General features: G+C 32.8%; 1 protein-coding gene across 1 annotated transcript; it reads right to left on the bottom strand.

Moving 5' to 3' along the window:
* Positions 1-423: 423 nt before the first annotated feature.
* Positions 424-22,495, bottom strand: LOC143044993 (uncharacterized). Its single transcript, XM_076217273.1, has 9 exons — positions 22,345-22,495; positions 14,045-14,317; positions 12,437-12,700; positions 9,821-9,871; positions 8,953-9,003; positions 7,705-8,010; positions 5,846-5,917; positions 3,926-4,004; positions 424-1,463 (listed from the first exon to the last, which is right to left on the bottom strand). The coding sequence occupies exons 1-9, from the start codon at positions 22,418-22,420 to the stop codon at positions 1,079-1,081; spliced, it is 1,557 nt and encodes a 518-aa protein (XP_076073388.1). The 5' UTR covers positions 22,421-22,495; the 3' UTR covers positions 424-1,078.
* Between the last annotated feature and the right edge of the window lie 1,326 nt (positions 22,496-23,821).

Below are 23,821 nucleotides of genomic sequence, written 5' to 3'. Positions count from 1 at the left end.
TCAATTTCTCAGCTAAAAAGTAACAGAAAACATAAACGATTAGATTGCATCAACTATTTTAAAGCTGTCTGCCTAAGAATAAGGTTTACGAAAAATTAATTCTTGGCAAATTTATAAACGAAACGAAACGTACACCCCCAACAAAAATTGGTTGACATCATTATGCATGTAGATGAACGCTGGTAAAAGTAAAAAAAAAGTATGCTTTGTTGAATACTATTTGTTTTGAGGGTTTCCTTTTGGTAAACAGTCTGATGTTCTGTGATAAATTATACCAAAAGGATTGTGTATATAAATTATATCTTTGAAAGCTAAAAGATAAAGCTCGTTACAATAAACGAAATTCACCGTTCTTGAGTGTGTGTAAATCACTCAAAGTCATATGTATCTGAAGAACTAGTTAAGGCATTCGTGTAATCGTAGACCTTTCATTTTTAACATCAAACTCTTAATACAACTTTAAATACAAACTGCTTTTTTTTTTATTCTACTGTTTATTGTTTTGTAAAACCACATACTTATATTTTATTCAAAAGGATTTAACCAGCCAACAGCAATTCTTAAATTAAGAGAACATTTACACTAATACATAATTACATTAATTTAGAATACAAACAAATGCAACAAGCTATGAACTTTTAAGTTGTATACAACATTTAGCATAGTAATTGAAATGAAATACGTTGTAAAAGAGTTCACAATATCTGTCGCGAGCTTAAAAATCTAACATAATTTGTTTTTAAATAATGCTTTTTATGTACAAGAAATACAGTTGATAGGATGATTTTGTTTACACTTCATACTTTGGTCATTATAAGTGCAGAAATAACATACATGTTCAATATACGATAACTAATATAAAATTATTTATTGTTACAAAAAAAAAGAAATATTCAGCAAAAATATCTATTGATGTTAGTTGCGAATGTCCATCGTAAAATACATGAAATATGAAAAAGAAAACAGTGTTCGGTGGGTATCAATCCATTTCAATTCACATGACAAATTTTGTGTATAATAAAAATGTCCTCAGTTCGTAAAGGAGATTCGAATTTCCCTGAAACTTCAATTTATCCAGTTATGGTCTTGTAGTTATATCGTAATGATCTTCAGTTTTCTGACCGAAAACGTGGTCATAGGTCCCCTCTTTCCTTTCTTGTCTGTTATGTTGATCAGTGGAATCATACATGGTATCGACTGCACGGCTGTATACGGCTGTGTCATTTACAACATGTCTATTTTCATTTGCCTTATCATATACTCCATCCTCGGACAAGGCATACGGTGATTGTTTGTCCTCAGATGGATGACTATAGCCGTGTCCACCTTCAATTTCTTGTGTGTTTGTGTTTTTTGCCTGGGTATACATTATCCCGTCACTTGTTGTATGTTGAGGGAGTGCGATATTTTGGTGACCAAAATAGTTATCATCTGTTTTATTATCCGGAATTTTGCGCATATATCTGTAAGAACAGATCATAATTATGTTAGTTCTATATTTTGTAAAGAAGTCCTATTAGTTTGAAACATTATATACTTAAGTCAAATTGTTTTTTTTATACATAAACAAATATCAAAATCATTATTTATTGAAGTGATTGTTGATTATGTATCCCCGCTTATCAATTGTTCGTTTATCGTGAATGAAATATAAAATATGACTTAGCAAACACGCTTGATACTACCAATAAGATTTATCGTTAGTTTGGTACAGTGTACTATGAAGTTAAATTGTTGCCATACATAAACATTCAGTAGCATTCATGATTTAAGTAAGTAAGTGGTAAAGCGCATTTGTAAGGGTTGAATTATTTAAAGAGTATTCAAATTACATCAAGGATCTATATGTTGTAGTCCAGTGTAAATATAAGATGATTGATAAAAGACAACACCTAATGCTAACCTATAATGTTATAAAACTAAAGTGATGTAATAAATGCACCATATATATATAACTCGTCTCAACATCAACCCAACAATGTTAGATCTGTAAATTTGCTTTCTCAAATTTTTGGTTCTTCCCTCGCCGGGATTCGAACCCATGCTACTGTGATATCGTGACACCAAATCGCCTGCACTGCAGCCGTCCCGCTAGACCACACAACCACCTGGGCTCTCAAAAAAGAGCTTTCGCTGGCCGTATGCTACCTTTCCTCGTCAGTATATATATATATATTTTAGATGGATGACAGATTGGACTAATTAAACAGAACCTGTTTTCTGGAGCAAATATTCTTACGTTGAACTGGTAAGATACAAAGTATATATTGCTTAATCTTTATAAAAAGAACACAAACGGCAAGACATCACTCATAATATATCAACAACTACACCATACTTTTACCCAAAAATATACGTGCCTACGTTCAAATTGTGCACATAACTGTATACCAAGATACTTTTTTCATCAAGAAGTATACATGTAGCCCTTGTACACACTGTTGTGTTGACTCATTTCTTTGTCATCGTGTTTTTTTTTCCACTGGCAATCTCATTGAAAACCAAAACTGTGTTGCCCTAAATTGCTTTCATGTGTTGTACGACTGCAAATCTCATTGCCATCAGTGACATTTAGGAATTAGATCAGATAGTAACGTCCAAAAATGTCATTATTAGTTATTGTTTTCTATCTGTGATATTGTCTGCTAAAGTGCGATGTATTTTCATATTAATTAGTACAGTCCTTGTTCTAACTAACATGGTAACATTAATATTTGATATAATACAATGTTTAGCAATACAGTTCAGAGTGTTTTATTCCTGTTTTTATATTGTATATTGTAATTAGTTGATAGATATAGATAATAGTAGTTTATCAAGGATATACATTATAAATAGGGAAACACAACAAACAAAAATTAAAAAAATCAAATCAATTTCAAGATTGAAACAGAATTATTCTGATATGATTTTATAATAATGAAATTGGCCCACGGAATACTTGCTGTTTTGAATGAATAGTAAATATTGTAAGGTGGTCATAAACGAACTTAAATTAAAATTATTTGTAAATTCATGCTGCAGTTAAGTTCAAGAGATACACATCTCCCTTGATTTTATTTGACATTGGTTAGTACGGCAACATCTTACTATTTTTATTTTTTTTATTATGAAATTCAGATGGTTTCTCAATTGTCGACACTAGATATATAAAACTCACATGTTTCTTTAAAAAAAACATTTTCTAAAAATTTTGTTGTTTAATGAAAGTCATTAATAATCAAACAGCCCATCCGGATGTAGTGTCAAGAGATTAATAAGTGAGTTATCATATAAACTTAGAAAGCTCTTGGAAAACAAATGTTATTTAATTCAAATATTATGTTTAATAGATATTTTATGTTGAAAAAGAAGCAAAAAAAAAACCGTCATTTATATTAATTTGTTTTGCCGTACTAACCAATGTCAAGTATAATCAAAAGTAATTAACCATCTATTCTTCATTATTAATGATATTTTCGGGCTTGTTCTTTGACCCTAATTTCAGACACTGTGTGACCACTCTGCGGTTTTACGACCAAACGTTTCTTATTTTACACATTTCCTTTTTCCATCGATATCAAATTTGGATGTGTGTTCTTTTGGAGCATTAAATTGTAAAAAAAATAGAACTCTAGTCGCAGTATTATAATAACACATCATAAAAAATCACGATATTGAAAAAATACATTTTATCTAAATACTATGACTGCCATCAAACATGCTATGCAGAATGATTTTGGTGGGGTAAGTGTTGCTTAGTCTTTAGTTTTTTTATGTTGAGTTTTGTGTACTATTGTTTGTCTGTCTGTTTGTCTGCTTCTTTCTGTCTTTTTAAGCCATTGCATTGTCAGTTATTTTCGACCTATGAGTTTAAATGTCCATCTGGTATCTTTTACTCCTTTTTTATAAGAATATATCAAATTCTAGCATGGTTAATTCATACCTTCGCCGCCGGGTGAAGAAAACAAATACGATGATGCAGACTACTGCAATAACAGCTATAGATATTCCTACAGCAACTCCTGTAAATACAAAGTATATATTGACATAGTTGTGAATTTATTCGTCTGGTTAACACTGTGATATTTAATTTAAAGCATTGATGTTGATATTACAATCAAAGATTGCCAAATTACTGTATATCATCTTTTTTTTCCCCCTTCTAAATCTAAGACCATCACAATTGACCTCTTATCGGTTCTTCTTATCCACCTGACCATTACAACATATATCGCGGTATTTTTTTTTTCTTGAAAACCATCACACACCTTCCTATGTCACATCGCACTAATTTTATTACGTCCTTTGCTACAGTTTAACATATTTCTCGTTAACATAGTTTGCATCGTTCTTTGTATATCGGTGTGTATGTATATGTTTGATTGTTAAAATTTGGTATTTGCGTGCATCGTCTTATTGTGTTTGGTTTCCTAATTACAAAAAAAAAATAATAGGGTACTGTTGCAATATACAAGTATCCTCTAGAGTTTACATGAGGTGTATCTGTTCTATTATATGTTCCGTACTTATAAACTATAAAGGGCTATGATATGAAATCTATAAAACTCTTGAAGCAAGACAACCAACTGAAATTTTCATAACAGTACAATTCACAGAAACGAACTAAATATGAATTAACGACTGCTACCACTAAATAACAAGTTCCTGATGTTTGACAGTTCATAACGAACGAGCGAGGTTGATCATATTTGGGAAAGTTCATACTCGCTAAAATGGGACAGTGTTGTTACAGCATGATATTAGAACAGGCTGTACAAATACTAAAAACCCTGTCTAGATAAAGATATATTTATAAATATAAATTATTTACTGATTTTGTAGTGTTAGAGACTGTTTTACTAGTAATCTAGTTATTCAGATATTCATATTAATTTTGCTGAACATTCTACCTGGATATTCAATAGTATTTTTAACATGAATATTTCATTGGATGTCTTACGTTACGTGTGATCTTGTTAAACAGCATGATGTGCAATTCTGAATTAATTTGAGCGTTTCGATGGGCGATTGCTAAAAGCCTTACATAAAGGCAACAGTAGTAAACCGCTGTTCAAAACTCATAAATCCATAGACAAAAAACAAAATCGGGGTAACAAACTAAAACCGAGGGACACGCATTAAATATAAGAGGAGAACAACGACATAACACTAAAATGTAACACACATAGACAAAATCCCACGAGAATAACAAATATAACATATATATATATAACATCAAAACCAAATACATAGACGATAGACGTCGTGATTAGGATATTGAATAAGCTGTCGTCGAATCTTAGTAGTTGAAGATACCTATGTGATAACAAATACATATTTCTGATGATGCCGATTTTGACAATGCATTTCAATTTACACATGTACAATCATAAATTTAACATTTCACAGAACAAGCTTTCTATTCAGACAATAGTTCACACATCGTACGTACTAGTTCGTCGACCATTTTTATTTATTTTTACAAAAAAGCGAATCAAACAGTGATACAAATAATAATAGCAATAATATATGAAAAAGAAAAACTGGTAAATTGTGTAATAGTTAGGTATATTAGAAATTAATTTGTTTATCTAGATTGTATATGGTTTTGATTTTGAGTGTATCAACATAAGATATTTTGAACTGACAAATCGTAATATGTTGGTTTTTTTTGTGTGTGATGTAAACCACCTGTCACAAAATAATGCATTGTTTTTTCGTGAAAGTATATTTACAAAGTGATTCGTCCAAACCGAATTATACTTTGGACTATAATCCGAATCATAACTCTTAAAAATATCCTTAAAACCTTAAACATGATCTCGATCGTAGACAAGACTATGTGTTTGTACGTATTACAAACCTATGGTTGAAGATTCGGAGGAAACTTTATTAGAAGAGGGATTCACTACACATTCCCCTAGTTTTTCTGTATCTAGAGAAGAAAAGAAATATACCAAATAAATTCTGCAGGCAAATGTTTTCCGTATATACATTTGAGATTCGAAACTAATAATATAAAAAAATTAATAGTTAGGTTGTGGCTTTTTACATCTTACAAATCTTACAACCGTATTTACATGCATATAACAGACGAAAACATTAAATATGATATTAATTAACTAGTTAACAGTAGTATACCGCTATTTAATAGCCATCAATCAATTAAGCGAAAACAAATCAAAGTCACAAAACAAAACCGATGGAACAAATCAACTGTTTAAGGAGAAAACAAATGAACAGTACTGTGGTATGTTATACATAAGACCGTTGTAGTATCATACAAAATAAAGCTTCAATAAATTTCGGAAATCCGACAGTAACTTTCTTTAAGTTTGGACACACTAATCGACCGTCTTTTTTTACACTTTCTTAGACTCGTTAATGTTTTGTGTTCTAGATAAGATTGAATTGTTTCAAGTTTTGATTGTTGGAATATTGTCTTGCAGAGATCTTTTTTTAGTGAATCAATCCGATTTTTTCCAGTAATATAACATATGATCGATTAACTGTTATTTCGTGAGTATTATAGTTTCATTTGTTACAGATCATCTAATTTTGAAAACTATATATGTCTCGATAAAAAACGAAACACAATTGCCTTTTAGTTCACTTGTCATTTCGGGGCCTTGTATAGCTGAATATGCAGTATAGGCTTTGCTTATTGTTGAAGGCCGTACAGTGACCTTTAGTTGTTAATTTCTGTGGCATTTGTTATCTTATGAAGAGTTGTCTCATTGGCAACCATACCACATCCTCTTTTTTATAATTGAAATTAACTCGAAACATTTTCTAACATGTCTAAAGGTTGCATTTCTGTAAATATTTACAATGCAATTTCCCTTAGGAACTCCTTTTACGACTAAAACTGTACCACTTTTACTATGAAGTGTTGAAAAAAAATTTTATCCTAGAATTGAAAGTTCATATGAACTACAATTTTTACAAAGGTCAAAATATAGGGCTGTGCGTCATATTTTCAACGTTTATATGCACTGAACTTGTCAGAGTTTAAACTAACACTAATTTTCTTAACTACCCCTATCTCGAATAAAGGGTTACCAGAGATTTCAATATAAACACTATGCACATGTATATTTACTGTTAACATTCCCAAGTTATGTCTCTGTGAGATTGAACACAGGGAGCATAACTGGGAACCAGTATGTTAACAAAATTAATTTTCTATGCAACCTAAATAATACAAAATCTCTTCTGAACAGGAGATACAAAATGTAGCACTTTTCTTGCAGAAAGATTTAAATATATTCTAGTATAATAGAAAACCAAAGGTTATGGAGTATCCATGGAAGACACAAAATCACAATATCAGTTCATGCACAGCAAAATAAAACACCAAACAAAAAGCATAGTAACACCGCTTTCATTGCTGTTATTCATCTCAAAGTCACATTGACATCATAAACATTGCATTATTAATATGTTGCTCCATAACTATTGTTTATTTTGATTTGCTTATGAATAAACCGGTTATATTTAGTAAGTTTTATTCATTGTTGCCATTTAAAGTTTTGACAATTTTTCAATGGTCTTATATAAAATTGTCTTGGGTGAGTTCCGGTTGAACAAGTACTAAAAGAACTTTGAAACCACTCGACAAAAGTATATTTAACTTTTATTTTTCTTAGTGATACTATGCTGTCGGTTCCTTAATGATAGTTAACAAATTTTAAAATAATAAAATTGGCAACGTTTACGTACCTTCACAACATATGGCCCCAGCTACTTGTCTGATATTACAACCATGTGCATCCTTCGTATAATTACACTCAAACAAGCTTGTTTCAAGTCCGCCACATTGCAAGGAATAAGGAGCAATGTTCGATTCTTGTATGTTGTTAACAACTGTAGCTTTTCCTGTCCAGTTTCTGTTTAAAGATTTACAGAGCACTCCTGCATCGAAACTATCCCAACCTAGACTACACATGTACAGCGTTTCATTGAGTGATTGGTGATTGATTTCTATACGGTGATCTTGATCAAAACTAAATACAGGCAGGGTGTCGTCTATAAGTAGAAAAACAAGCTTGGGGAAAACTGTGATATCTCAGACATACTTACACCTAATGTAAGAATCCTTGGTTTTGATTGGTTGATAGCCAGTGTATTTTTCACCAATTTACTGTTATCAAATTAATATCGTTGATTTTTAACGCCGCCGGGGTATATGCAAAAAGGATATGCCTTTTTTACCCTCTCTGCGGTGGTATTTGCAAAAAAATACTCTATCTGACTGGTTGCTTGTAACGTGACGATCATCAATGCGTTTTTTGAACGTTAACATTCGGTGTAACCAGTCTTGAGAATGAATTTCAATCGCCTTACGGCTCGCGAAATTTAACATTCTCTCGACTTTTTTTTTCTCGCAAATACCACTCCTTAACATGATATATCAGTTAAAAATATCATTTCCTTTTAAATAATAAATCTTAACAAATACTGCAAATAGTTCATTAAAATAAGCATTTAAGTACATTTGTATCCTTACAAATTGTGTGTACCATATTCTAAACAATCATATCAACACGACCAACAATGAGCCCGGAGTGCAAACTAAGAAATCTTATTTTTTTGTTTATACCAATAAAACATTCAGTATATAATTCTGCCGTGTAAAAAATAACAACACAACCATTATATTACCGAATATATAACTTTCTGTACATCGATGAATACTTTTAGATTATCGTTGATCATCTCAACGAGATCGATTTTTCTCGCATGAGCCTTTTAGTCGCTATTTTACCTATGACGACGTTGTCAGAGATTAAGGGAAAAATTCACAACATAGCGATAAAGGTATTTATCAGCTCTGAAATAGCTAAGCATTTACGTTAATTTCCCAGAACTGTAGTATTTGGTTGTAAGATAGTTATATTAACTTACATTTATATCATAGGCCTGTTATTAACAATCTCATAGTTGAGATAAGAATTACAGTTAACTTACTTTCAGTAGTAGCATTTACAGCGGGGATTGTTGTAACATCTAATTCATGATCTGCAACAAAATGACACAATGGATCCGGAATATAAATTTAAGTTGTATTGTCTATAAATAAGATAAAAGATAAAACAACATAATCGGAGCTTGTCAAAAGCACGGTGCCATTCCACCCTGTACTATTCTAAACACAAACTTTATAAACATGACATGAAGAAAATATCTCTTCGATCAATAAAAGTAATTTTGTATAGAATTTAGATACAGAAAAACGTATATATATAGTGTCGTTTCAAACAACATTACCTCAAACAAACTGAACTACATTAAAATGAAATGTTAATTTTTTTGCACAATTGTTCAAAAATATTTATAATATGACTGTAACAGTTTTCTTTAAACATATTACTATATGTGCGTCCGACAAATGAAAAATGTACAACATTAAATTTCAAATGGTTACAAAAACTAGAGCAGTAGGAGGATAACAGACATAGTTGAAAGTGTTAATGTTTAAATCTACCTGTCAAATAATCGTCAGACCTATAAAACAACATATATATTATGGTTACCGTCCAGAAAAAAAGTTATATTGTATTTGGAGGAATTTACAGTTTTTGGATTCTGTTTCATCTTTAATATTATAAAAGTAAGAGAGAAATTAAAATGGCAAAATGGTTCAACAGAGTCAGATATATAAATAAACAAATTGTCTGAAACTGAAATTAAGGTATCAGGCTATCGTGCGCCTCTTGTTTGTCAAATATTATGCTTATGGTATAAGCAGAAAAAAACATAATATTGCAATATATCTGAAGTGCAAACAAGATTGAAAACAGTCATGAAAAACACTATAAAATACAGAACTATTAACCTGATGATGTGCTTTGATGTATTGTCTCTGTAACTGGTGAGTCGTTTTGTCCTGAAAAGGAAGAAAACAGTATCAGTGATGACTCTTCGATGAACAAAATCATGCAAATGAGAAGAATCAAAAAAGTTTCGTTTACCTCACATACGAAGAAAATATTTTACTTGTTTAATAAAATATGTGATATCAATAACTTTGCATGTACCCATATTTTGACTATCTTACCTATTATGTTTGTTTTGTTCAATGCAAGCCTTGTTGTATCTAATGGAATGTGATGCGACTGTCATACATATTAGAGGTTAAGCGCTATGTAACCAGGTTCAATTTACCATTTTCTACATTTGAAAAAGTCAGGAATATGACAGTTGTTGTCCGTTCGTTTGATGTGTTTAATCATTTGATTTTGCCATTTTATTAGGGACTGACAAAATTGTAACATATAAAAGAGGAACCACAAAGACCTGATTTTTACAGTAAGTACCGATAAAGACATTTTTCAAAGATTATTAGGAATTAGGAATTAGATTGTTCTAATGAAATTTAAAGATATGTAAATGTCTATGGATCGCATCTGAATAACGATTGCTAAAATGAAAGTCGCTACAAATGCGAAAGAGACATCTGTGTTGTTGTCAGATTTCTAAAGATATAACAAACTTCCAAACCAGTCGTTATCTTTCAATCAGTTTAATTTTGGTCTGGAGCTGGCATTTCAGTAACTGCTCGTTATCCTTTGTTAATGTATGTAACCTTGTCAATTTCCTTTTCATGTCAGTGATTTACCGAATTAGACTATTTATTGGGTTTGTAATAACATGAGCAACACGACGGGTACCATATGTGGAAGCAGTATCTGCGTACCCTTCTTGAGCACCTGAGATCAATCCCAGTTTTTAGTAGGGTTCTTCTTGCGCAGTCTTTAGTTTTCTATATAAAAAAGAAGATGTGGTATGATTGCCAATGAGACAACTATCCACAAAAGACCAAAATGACACAAACATTAACAACTATAGGTCACCGTACTATGTTGGTTCTTGTATACAATATTTGTCTGTTTGTCTTTTTATTTTAGCCATGGCGTTTTAAGTAAACACCTTCGGATGAATCTTCGTATTATAACTAAAAAAATTATTGATCATATGTTTGCATATTAATTTGATACATAATAAATTTAAAACAAGTCTGATATCATGAACATCTGTATAGATATTGACCAAAGGGTCTCCAACATTTCACAATACATTGTTTTCAAAATGTCGACGATCATTAAATTAAATCTTAATTTGTTATCCCAATCAAGTCCCGATAAGTTACCTAACAAATGCATGCTTTTAATCACTGATAGATGTCTTAACCAAAAACTATTTTCATAAAGATTTGTCTACGGATAATTATAATGTATTTAAGTGAGGTGATTAAATATAACTGTTAAATTAGATAGTGAGAGGAACTTTGATCAGCAAACACATATACCATTATCTTGACTGCTAACAACTTCTATTCAATTATTTCAAAAATAAACTGTATTACAAATAAAGAGTGCATTTCTTTCTAACCTCAATTTTGTAAACGTTGTATGGCGTTTGTTAAACGCTACAAAAGTAGATACAAATACATCGGTTTATCAGTTTTTAATGACCCTGTTTAAACTTTCAGTTATGCTTGCACATGTTGTTTGTTAGCAGACTTGTTACCCGATTACAATTAAATGCAGTTACGTCAACCATCATAGTAATACATATCAAGACTTTAAACCATTGTTTTTAGTTCATATGTATAAAATCTGGTTGCCTATAATTAAGATTATTACTAATAGTGTTTCGGGATTTCGGGTTTATACTGTTAAAGCACGGGGCCCTTTTCAAAAGTCTCCCAACTATTGCCCTTATTTCGCAAGTTATGGTTTTATATTTTTTAAACGTTCGTACGATATGGACGGGGACTACGACGAATATATCAGTGCATTGCTTGATTTTTTTTATTAGATTGTTCCAATGTTTTCTTATAATTTTCACTAAAATTTAAGGTTGATGTTAGAAACAAATATAGCGTTTATACTAACAAACGATGGACGACAAACTGTAGACGCATTTTTAGCGAGTGCATAGTTTGTCTAGGTAGTAATCAAAGGTACCAGGATTATAATTTAGTACGCCAGTCGCGCGTTTCGTCTACACAAGACTCATCAGTGACGCTCATATCAAAATATTTATAAAACCAAAGTACAAAGTTAAAAAGCATTAATGATCCAAAATTCAAAAAAGTTTATGCAACTTTGCAAACGTAAATTAGAAACAAATGATCAAAACGTACGCACCTAGTTGTTTGCATTGTTTGTGTTAGAAAGAAATAAACTCCCAGTATCAAGTTATTTTAGAGAGGGCCACAACGTGTTGAAAGGAAAGAAAGATAAATAGTCGATAACTTAATTGAATCCGATATTGAACGATGTTAAACGGTATATGTTGGTTTAAGCTAACCATGTTTATTTGTTATTAAATATTCATTTACATGTATGTCTTATTTTGTGCAATTAAACATCAATGTTTGCAGATCCTAACTCATGTGAAATATTCACCATTGAATGTTGCAATATACATACTGTATAATCCTTACCTTTACACACATAGGAAAAAGTGACAACTCTCTCATGAAACAGACTCGAATAGCTATTTGTATCAGATGAACACCTGCGTTTGTCATCGCATAATCTTCTTAGATGTGCTTTGGAAGTAGTAGTGTCGAATTTATCACACTCTTTGTTATCACTGTATGAATTGACCTCATCAATATGAATATGGTACCAAAGGGGGCAATTAATTTCTTCCAACGAGTCCGCACATGTATACCTAGTTCTCGACTTGTCAAACCAAATAGGAACTAAAAATACAGAAAAGAAAATACAATTAATGAACACATGAAAACATACATTTGTTGATATTATAAACACAAAATATTGATCTATCTTTTCACTAGAATTTAAATCATGCTTATATTAAAGTATTGACGGTACCAATGTTACTGCATCAGATAACCTAGCCAATGTGTTGCGTCTCTTTAGTGATGCAGAAGAATTAATATTCATAAATCAAAAATATTACAAAACTTATAAAATAAGAAAATTTAGTATTATTGCAATTGAGATAATTTTCCACCATAGACAAAATAACGTAGAAGTAAACTATAATTAATTTATTATGTTTAATACATTCCATGTACTAAGCTATATAAAAGCCCTCATTATATGTGTTAACCAATTCAAACTTAAAAGGTAAAGGTAACAGACTGATCCAATCATTAAACGAAAAACAAATATGATGTGCAGTAGTTGTCGTTTGTTGATTTGGTTCATAAGTGTCTCTGGTTTCTCTAGATCTTTCTCGTATACAGATAAGACCGTTAATTTTCCTGGTGGGATGGTTTTACACTTGTCGTTTTTGTTTGCATGATATGCCAACGCTACTAATGAAACAACTTCAATTTTAAACGCAACGTGTAAATGTTCTTATTGAATGATAAGCGCATGATTGTATGTTTACAAAGCTTTTTGACAAAAACTATTTTCTTAAATAATGTTTGCAATGAACAACTTTAATATAGTCATTTTAAGGCCCTTCATAGTTTGCTATACGGTGTGAGCCAATGGTTCGTACTGGAAGACCACACTTTGACCGATAATGGTATACTTTTACAAATTATGATCAAAATAAAGAGTTGTCTCATTTGCATTCATACCACATCTTTTTATCAATGTTATAAAGTTAGAAACGACAACCACTGACCTCGATTCTCCTGACTTGAAACAGACATTTTTATATTGAGTAAATGTAAGACATGTTTGGGGCACCCAAACTGGCCCTAAATAAAGATAGCGATGTAACAGGACTAAAAAGTATAAACTATAATTTCAAAACATTTAAAAAAAAAAACACCATAGTATGAAGTGTACTTACAGAAATGTTATTGTGTTTTGTGTCCACCTTTTTCTTCAAATTGTATCGTTTGATCTTATTATGTCATGTTTCACCACTGTCACATGTTAAGGAGAGTATTGAGCGCTCTCGACCCTTTTTGCATTCCCTCTTACTAATTATAATACAAAGTAAAATAAACAGTTGTATTCAGTGTCATAAACTTATTTTATATTTTGAATAATATATGTGTCGTGTAATGGTTTGGAATATGCGGGAAATTTGCGTTCACATTGTGCTTTAAAATACTTACTGACACACTCAAAGTCTACTTTTAAACGTCGTGGTGGTCTTTTGCAAGTATTATTGTACAGAATGCTAATCGGAAGAGTACAATCTTTATGATCAACACAATGTTCTTCGAAGTAATCTTTCACATTCGATTGACATATACCACTGTTACTTGCATCCTGACACGGAAAATTCCCATATGTTATCTCTCTCAAATGTATAACTTCGTCGTCTTGACATGTAAGATTTTTATATCCTGGTTTGGAATTTTCAGATAGAGTGAGTTTGACACTCTCTAAAATAAAATACAATACAACACAATTAGTATAAATATAAACATAGAGTAACTACTTGGTGTCTGTATAAAATAAAGACAACAGTAGTGTACCGGTGTTCAAAAGTCGAGAAAAAACAAATTTTGGAATAAGACAAATTACTGTAAAGTTACCTGTTAATGTGTCGTATGACTATTGAATCTGATACATGTAAAATGACGTTCCCAATAAAGGCAACAGTAGTAAACCGCTGTTCAAACTCATAAATCCATGGACAAAAAACAAAATCGGGAAAACAAACTAAAACTGAGGGACACGCATTTAATATAAGAGGAGAACAACGACACAACACTACAATGTAACACACACATAAACGGACCAAGCATCAGACAAAATCCCACGAGAACAACAAATATAACATCAAAACCAAATCATGAATTTGGGATAGACAAGTACCGTGACACGTCTTATCGCAATGTGAATTTACACTCAAAAATAAGAGAAAACAAACGACGCAACGTTAAAATGTAACATACACAGAAACGAACTATAATATAACAATGGCCATATTCCTGACTTGGTACAGGACATTTTTAAAGGACAAAATGGTGGGTTAAACCTGGTTTTGTGGCATGCTAAACCTCTCTCTTTTATAGCCATGTGAAATATAACATTAAAATGACAACTCAACACCACAGGACTACAATATAAATAAATTGGAGAACACAATTGACAAGGAAACACACGAACAACAGCCAACAAATTCAAATTTTAATACGCCAGAAGTGCATTTTGTCCACACAAGATCTACTAGTGACGTCCAGATACAAACGTTTGAAAGCCGAAACAAGCACAAAGTCGAACAGCATCGAGGACCAAAAGATCAAAAAAATTGTGCCAAAATGGAATGTGTTTTAACTGAGATACAATACGTAAAATATACCTGCAGTAATGACATTGACTCTAAACGGAGCGTAGAATGGTACATCACGAAGCAACTGTTTTCTGCCATCAACAAGCAGACTCAGTTTAAATTGAATATGTGTGTTTTAAAATAAATCATAGTTTTGAGATTCGAGATATTTATAAACTTTTAAGACATAGTACAATTGTCATAACACAGTTGAGTTTGGTAGGTACCATACAAGTGGATCTTGTTTTTGCATTAGCATTAATTTAGTCCATGAAAATTCTAAAGAAAGATAATAGATTTGACTTTGAAAATCATAACTTTTTATTTCTTCCCATGGCGACGTTTTTCTAACGAAATCATAGAAAGGGCAACAAGATTCATGAAAAGAAAAAGAAGAGCGACCCTTTTTATGTTGATGTGTGTTTGAGTTTACTATTCTGTCTCGTATATAACAAACACATTTGATACATCATTGCGCTTAAGATTCTATAAATTGTATATACATGTATAAAGCCTACAAATTGTTTTCATTACATAAAAAATTCACAGGGCTAAAATATTGAATATATAGGTCAAATGATATACAGTCAAACTTGAGTACACCAGACTCTGAATAAACCGGTTTCCTGTTCATTCCGGCCGATAACCTAAGTCCAATTTTTTCCACTTTAAAGTCTTGTTAAAATACCCTTTGCAAACCGGACCCTGTGTATTCCGAATTCCGGTCTAATGATTCAGTCCCAATATTCTTATTTACATCAATTATTATTTGTCAAAACCGGTTTTTCTAATTACTTTGAAATGAGATATGCAATCAAAAGTTATTTGTTTATACACATGGTTTTACGTGATAAGCAATGAGCCATGCAGGTGTTAGAACATGAACTTACTGTTACAAGTGGTACAATATATAGTGAACTGTATTATTGAAAAACTATAAAAGTGGGAAAAAAAAGATAAAAAGACACCCATGATATATCACGGAGAGAAACTCTGGAAAAAAACTAACGTTGTTACTTACTCTATGTACAAGACAAGCTTTTACTGTATATCAAGTAATACTTACCCAACAACCCCAATATAAACCAACATATCAGGACTGCATTTACAAAAACAATGCTCTAGAAGGTGTAAATATATACTTATCTGAACACCATCTTAACTCAGTAACATCATCTGTACAAACTTACTACTGGATAAAAAGCTGTAAAACACATATGCAGCTGACTCTACAAAAAGTTAAAACTATCAGAGAGAGGAGTAAGCAAAGACTCATCTTACTCTTACTGAGTGGCATTGAAACAATCCCCGGACCAAGACGACCAAGATTTCCATGCACGATATGCCAAAAAGCATGTAAAATAGAATACATAGCTTGTGACGACTGCTACAAGTGGACACATAAACACTGAATTGGCATGTCAACATCATAATACAGCAACCTAGACACATGAACTTTCCCATCTTGCTTCAAACCAAACAATTAAAATATATTTTATACCAAATGGTGATGACAGCAAGCACTCAACACAAAATATATCCACCAATCCATTAATGGCAGACAGTTTAACAGAAGCATCAATACCATCAACATCAGGATCAAGCATTAACTCACCATTATTCAACACAACATATTTCAACACTTATATATGACATCTTCACCAAAACCAACTAAAACCAAGCCAGCCACTAAACAATAGTTATTAAACTGTTAAACATCAATTTTCAGTCTCCGAAAAAAGGGTAAACTTCGTGAAGCAATCGTCGAGTCAACTGAGCCAGACGTAATAATAGACACTGAAACATGGTTTGATCCAAACATTAAATCAAGTGCGATAATACAAGTCTACTTCCACTATGCCATGGAACGCCGAGATAGCCACAAAGAGCCCCACGGAGGGATAATAATAGCAGCTAAACAAACATTACAGCTGGTTAACATCATAAAAAGCACAGACATAGAACTACTGACTATCATTGTCAAATTTCCACTTATTAATCACTAAGATGAATTTGGCTATTTCTTTTGGATGTTTTTGACATAGAGCTCTTCAACGGTTTCGGTACTTATACATCCGCGGATTTCAAATATTCGGCTTTGAGCGTTCCTGAAGAAGGTAGATCCATAAAAGCGCCTCGGATGCATGACATTATTAAACATGTTGTTTTAAATTTTTTTTACCAGATATTAACTGGACAGAACAAACTATAGACCATCGTCAGTATCCTACAAAAACCCATCATGCATTCTTAGAACTCGTAGCTGACAACGGGGTAGTACAAATTGTGGACTTTCCAATACGTATAGAGAACACCTTAGATTTATTACTTACCTCTCATCCTTCATTTAAGTTAAGATGCAAACCTTTACTATCAATAGGAAACAGTGACCATGACATCGTCCTCTTAGATGGGGCTTGTTAACCACTTAAACCATAAACAGTCAGAAGAAAAATATTCCTATGGAAAAAAACTGAAATACATAATATAAAGGGAGACCTACAAAACTTCATAGCTACTTTCAAAAACATCAAAGATAGAAGCGTTGAGTCTTTATGGCAGGCATCCAAAACAGCTGTACAAACCACAATAGAGAAAAGAGTACCATCAAAAATGACACAAGGAAGAAAAACTCATCCATGGATTAATACAACCATTAGACGCAATATTAACGAAAAGCAAAAAAAACATACAAGAAAGCTAGAAAAACTAAAAAGAAAAGAGACAAGGATAGGTATAAAAGACTACAACAAGAAGAACACCGGGAAGTCCCAGAAGCCAACAAGAAATACATGGAAAAAATCAGCTCCAACTATAAAAAAAACTCAAAGAAATACTGGTCTCATATCAAGAGCAAAGGTCAAGAATGGAAAGGAGTGTCACGTGACAACAAGAGCATAGCTGATATTTTAAACGACCAATTCCTGTCAGTATTCACCAAGGAAAACCTAGATAGCTTCCCAGATAAAGGAACAAGTACATACTCCACCACGAAGGACATAAAAATTAGTACCAACGAAGTCCACAAATTGTTAAAAAACCTGAAACCTTCTAAAGCTACTGGTCCTGACTCAATATCATCCTTTATACTTAAAGCGGAAGCTGGATAACTTACTCCTATATTCACAGACCTATATCAAGCATCATTGAACACAAGTCCTGCAAAAGTGGAGATACATCGTATGTCCATGTAGTTTCACTTTTTAAAAAAGACTAAAGGCACTTAGCAGTTTCTCTAACTCCCATCACATGTAAGGTCTTAGAATATATCGTACATAGTAACATTATGGACCACTTTGACAAAAAATAAAATACTAACTGCTGCACAACCCGGATTCCGCAAAAGACGATCAGGTGAACCTAACTCATCATAACCATCAATGACATTGCATCAAAATTAAAAAGCAGCAGTCAAGTAGAAATCATCCTGCCAGACTTTGCAAAAGCATTTTACACGGTACCACATCACCGCCTTTGGCACAAGCAGGAATACTATGACGTCAACTCAAAACCATCAAATGGATTCGCACCTTTATACATAACAGAAAGCAGAGCGTGATATTAGAGGGTGCTGTCTCCACACAAGTACCAGTACGCTCCGGTGTACCCCAAGGCACAGTCCGTGGTCCATTACTGTTCCTGGCCTATATTAAAGAAATTTCAGAAACATTATATATGGACGCCATCACGAGTTGGTTGACTGTTATGGAATAACGGTTTCACAAATGATATCGGATATGTTCCTTACGTCGTAACAACAATCTCCATCCCTTTCATGAATGTGACCTACCGATCGAATTACACCAGTAACCGGATTTGTTATTACACAAGCAGCACGACGGGTGTCACATGTGGAGCAGGATCAGCTTATCATTCCGGAGCACCTGATATCACCCTAGTTTTTAGTGGGGTTCGTGTTGCTTATTCTTTAGTTTTCTATGTTTTGTCATGTGTGCTGTTGTTTGTCTGTGTGTTTTCTTCATTTTTAGCCATGGCGTTGTCTGTTTATTTTCGATTTCTGAGTTTGACTGTCCCTCTGGCATGTCTGGTATCTTTCGTCCCTCTTTTTTCTACAGTGGAGACCAAATTATTCGCGGATGACAGGCTTCTATATCATACCATCACCAACCAAGCAGACAGTGAACTTCTTCAAAAGGACTTATAAGCATTGAAAGACTGGGAAAACAAATGGCAGATGAGTTTTAAAGCCAAAAAATGCCTTATCATTAGAATATCACCAAAAAATCGAACACAAACATCGTACCGACTATACACGGTCATACTCTAGACGCAGTGGAAGCGAGCAAATATCTTGGCGTAACCATCAGCAACAACCAAACATGGGATAAACACATAGATACAATAGACAAAGGAAATAGAACGTTAGGATTTATACGTAGAAATCTCAAAGGCTGTACAAAACCTGTAAAGTCAGCTACATATGTATCCATGGCAAGACCTGCAGTGGAATATGCAAGCACAGTATTGGACCCAACAACCCAAAAATAAAATTAAGGCAATTAAACGGGTACAGAAAAGAGTTGCACAGACCGGACACCTGACTGTTTCACAATTATGGTAAACAATCTAAATTGGGAAAGTGTCGAAGAACGAAGGAAAACAAACAGATCATGCATGCTATTCAAGATCCAGTATGATCTTATAGACATAGACAAGTACCAATATTTAACACCGAATAATGACCGGATCGGAGTTAAAAACCGCGTCTTTCACGAAAGAACAAGTAGACGACTACGGCCAATCTTTCTTTCCGAGGACCATCAGGGATCGGAACAACCTACCAAGCCCAGTTTCATCAGCCAACACCGTTGAGGGATTCAGAGCTGCCATAAAGGCATGCTCTGAAAGGAAGTAGGAAAAACCAGTTGCATTTAATTTTAATTGTATATTATTGCGATCGTTTTAAATGTAATCAGTAAATAGCCAAGAGAGAAACTTCTGTGTTGCCCGACACCACGTAAAATTTTCGCGCAGAACCAATAACATAATAATAAGAATAAGGAAGAAGAAGAACTTGGATAATTCTTTTTAAATCGCGGAGTAAGAAATTAAAATCGTATTTTCGAAATCCTGGGTTCCCTGTTGTGAACCACTCTTAAATCTTTTATCCTGATAAGGAAGATCACTCGGATGACTACAACCCATGTGTATCGTACACTATACGACAATGTGTCGATGAAATTTTGTTTCATAAAATTCTGGCTTTTATCAACGTCGGAAATAAAGTAAAACACAAATCTCGTGTCAAAATACAAATAACGCGAGGATTCTAATGCAAATTGAAACAATGAACACAAAGTGAAAGTGCAACTGACAGGTCGGAAACTGATGCTACCGATGTGTATTTGACAAATGAAGATGTATAAAAAAAGGTTAAAAGGATATTTCAAATTCGAGGAAACCCGATTGCTGAAATTTCTGTAGACAATGAATATAATTAAAAGATTCAAAACAATGATCGTGCAAAGTTATAGCATTTTTTACGTTTCGTATTTATTAGTTTATAATTGAAATTACAATCAGACAGAAATTTTACAGTACAAAATATCGGACATCACGAGTCAATAACTCTCGGTCAAAACGAATGGCTGAATATGAATACACCGGACCACTATCCAAACCGGTTATTTTTTTACGGTTCCGTATCCGGCCGGTTTAAATAGGTTTTACTGTACCTTTCTAATGAATCATAACAACAGAGTAGTTCGGATAACAAATGTTTACCAAGAGATTGGACGACTGACTTTAAAAGGAGATTTTTAAAATGCAATATAAACATGAAATACAAATTTATAAGTTATCTGGTTGTTTATTCTTCGATCCCTTATACTGTGAAATATTTAATTAGTTCTTTTTGTAAATGTTTCTAAACTTGAAAGCATACATTGGTATGCTTGTCATTTTGGACTCTTGAAGAGAGTTGTCTCATTGGCAATCATACCACATCTCTTTTTTATATTTATGAACTATTGCCAAATATTGAAGCAAAACTAAAAGCGAGAGGGATATACGAAGAATTCATTTCCGTACTGAAATCAATACATAATGGAAAATTAACTGAACATATTGCTTTTAATTGGTTACTGGATGTTGAAAAGGGGTTTATTCCCAGTTAACAATATACTCTACAAAATATGTTCCAGGAACACTGGCATTCTGTATTACTATTAAGAAACTGTTCAAAGGAGTTTACTTTTTTAGAGGTTTTAAAAACAAAGAATGTCAGCTAAAACACACCAGTCAAACCAACTGAATGCAGATTAAATTTTGCAGTTCAATCGGATCTGGTGTTGTCAAGGGAATGCAGTTTTCTGGCAGATGTTACGATTTTAATCTGCTTTCTCTGGAACCATACACACCGGCTTGATTACGGGATATTCATATGTTTAATAAATGGGTTTTTTCTTCGTCGTATCGCTGTCAATTTGTATTAAAATTTTAACGTCGTTATCAATGAATATGTAATTATTTACGAGAAATGTGCTATTGACCGGGAATGCATGCAGATACGGTCATAGAACATTACACCAGTGAACTTGTCTATATGGGTTGTTTCGTTTTCATAACGTCAATACAAATGATAGGCTGTCAAATAATACAAATTGAATACATATGTACTTTAATGATATACCAGGTAAATTGTATTTGTATTTAAGAATTGAATGCTCTTTTTTTGTAAATTTATTGGGGTGTAAAAGCGTTGACCGCAGTACATTTTGTTTCCGCGCTTCATACTTAAAATGTGCGCACGGTCAACGCTTTTACAACCCTATAAAGTTACAAAAAAAAAGCATTCAATACTTATAATTACATTTTTACCTATAGGATCATGAAAACACGCCTTTTATCAAGTTTTTATTTTATTTACCTGTGCACTTTATTGTGGGACCTCGTGTCATCATGAATGGGAAGTTTTATTGAGTGATAACAGCTGCTTAAGGAATAACACATGATGTGCAGTTAGCCAATCAGAATAACGTATTGTAATGAAACATACATCTAATGTAATTATTTACAAATACAAATGATTAAAGTTAAGAATAACAAACAATATTCTAGTTTTCAATTCTAACCGGTAAATGTTGTTGTCAGTTCCTAATTTTATGTTCCTACCTGTTTCCCCAGAGAAAAATAAAACAGTTAATTCCAGGACGAACAAAAGTGCATTATACATTTTAAAATTCACCATTTTTTAAACAAGTGTAAACAATGTACTGATGAGTGTGAATGAAGTTTTGTTTACAAACAAGGAAGTAGAAACACATACACTTGAGAACATAATACATTGTACATAAAATTGTAAAGTACTTGTATCCAGTTTCCGGTCACATTATAGGATTAAACACATTTTTTCTAGAGGTTATTGCTGTGTAAACCGAGGCGATTAACTCACAAACTGAATAAAAGTCCGAAGGACTGTTATGTTGAGTTTGTGAGTAAGAGCCCGGGTTTAAACATCAATAACCTCTAGAAAAAATGTGTTTAATCCTTATAATTCTTCAACCAAACCTTTGTGATATTTAAGATATTTTTTTTTGTTGATGGCTACTATATATATTTACCATCAAAAGCACAATGAAGTCGTAACTAAAGAGTACGCCGCCATCTTGACTTTCTAAAAACCATAAATGTCCGATAAATACAACGGAATCTTAAATGAAGAAGCACCTACCTCAAAAACTTCATTTTTATTAAATGTTATCCGAATTTGAAGCGTACACGTAACGAAATAATCTTTCCCTTGAAAATTTCCATTCGTATGACGTCGTGTTTTGCCATGACGTAAATTCGCCAAATCCTTCATGAAATTTCGCGGAATTTTATTAAATTTTATCTTTATACATTTTCGAAGCTTTAGTGCGTTAAATTTATTTATTTTTTTGTAACATATGCACTAGAATAGTCACAACTGTTATGCAATTGTTTTTTAATCTCATTTTGCAGAAAATCCCGGGATCATTGCAAGCTTGTGTATCGCGCATAAATAGATTACGAAAGTAGTTTCGGAAACATGGTTTATCGAAGTGTAAACTTAGCGAAAAATTCTAATTGACCAATCTAATTCAAGTATTTATAGATATGCAAATCATATAAGAATTATAAATAAATGAAATACTAACTCTTGGCAATATTTATCAATTTTCAAATCACATATACTGGTTAAAAGATGGACGAAAGATACCAAAGGGACAGTCAAACTCATGAATCTAAAACAAACTGACAACGCCATGGCTAAAAATGAAAAAGACAAACAAACAACAGCACACATGACACAAAATAGAAAACTAAAGAATAAACAACACGAACCCCACCAAAAAACTAGGGGTGATCTCAGGTGCTCCAGAAGAGTAAGCAGATCCTGCTCCACATGTGGCACCCGTCGTGTTGCTTATGTGATAATAAATCCGGTAAATAGTCTAAATCGGTAGGTCACATTCATGAACGGGAAGGGGATTGTAGTTACGACGTAAGGAACATATCCGATATCATTTGTGAAACGGTTATTCCATAACGGTCAACCAACTCGTGATGGCGTCCGTAAAATTTACTAAGGGATGTTTTCAACTTCACCATTTGGAACTCTTGGTTT

This window comes from Mytilus galloprovincialis, chromosome 9, assembly GCF_965363235.1.
Source record: "Mytilus galloprovincialis chromosome 9, xbMytGall1.hap1.1, whole genome shotgun sequence".
Lineage (NCBI taxonomy): Eukaryota > Metazoa > Mollusca > Bivalvia > Mytilida > Mytilidae > Mytilus > Mytilus galloprovincialis.
Note: the sequence above shows the minus strand (reverse complement) of the source record. Positions and strands in the feature narration are given on the sequence as shown.

Excerpts from the sequence above, each read along its gene's own strand:
- LOC143044993 (XM_076217273.1), bottom strand. The coding sequence starts at position 22,420 with ATGGTGAATTTTAAAATGTATAATGCACTTTTGTTCGTCCTGGAATTA. Across the intron at positions 14,318-22,344 it reads ATTTTTCTCTGGGGAAACAG|AGAGTGTCAAACTCACTCTA; the intron begins GTAGGAACATAA and ends ATTTTATTTTAG. Across the intron at positions 8,011-8,952 it reads TGTAAATGCTACTACTGAAA|ACGACACCCTGCCTGTATTT; the intron begins GTAAGTTAACTG and ends TTCTACTTATAG.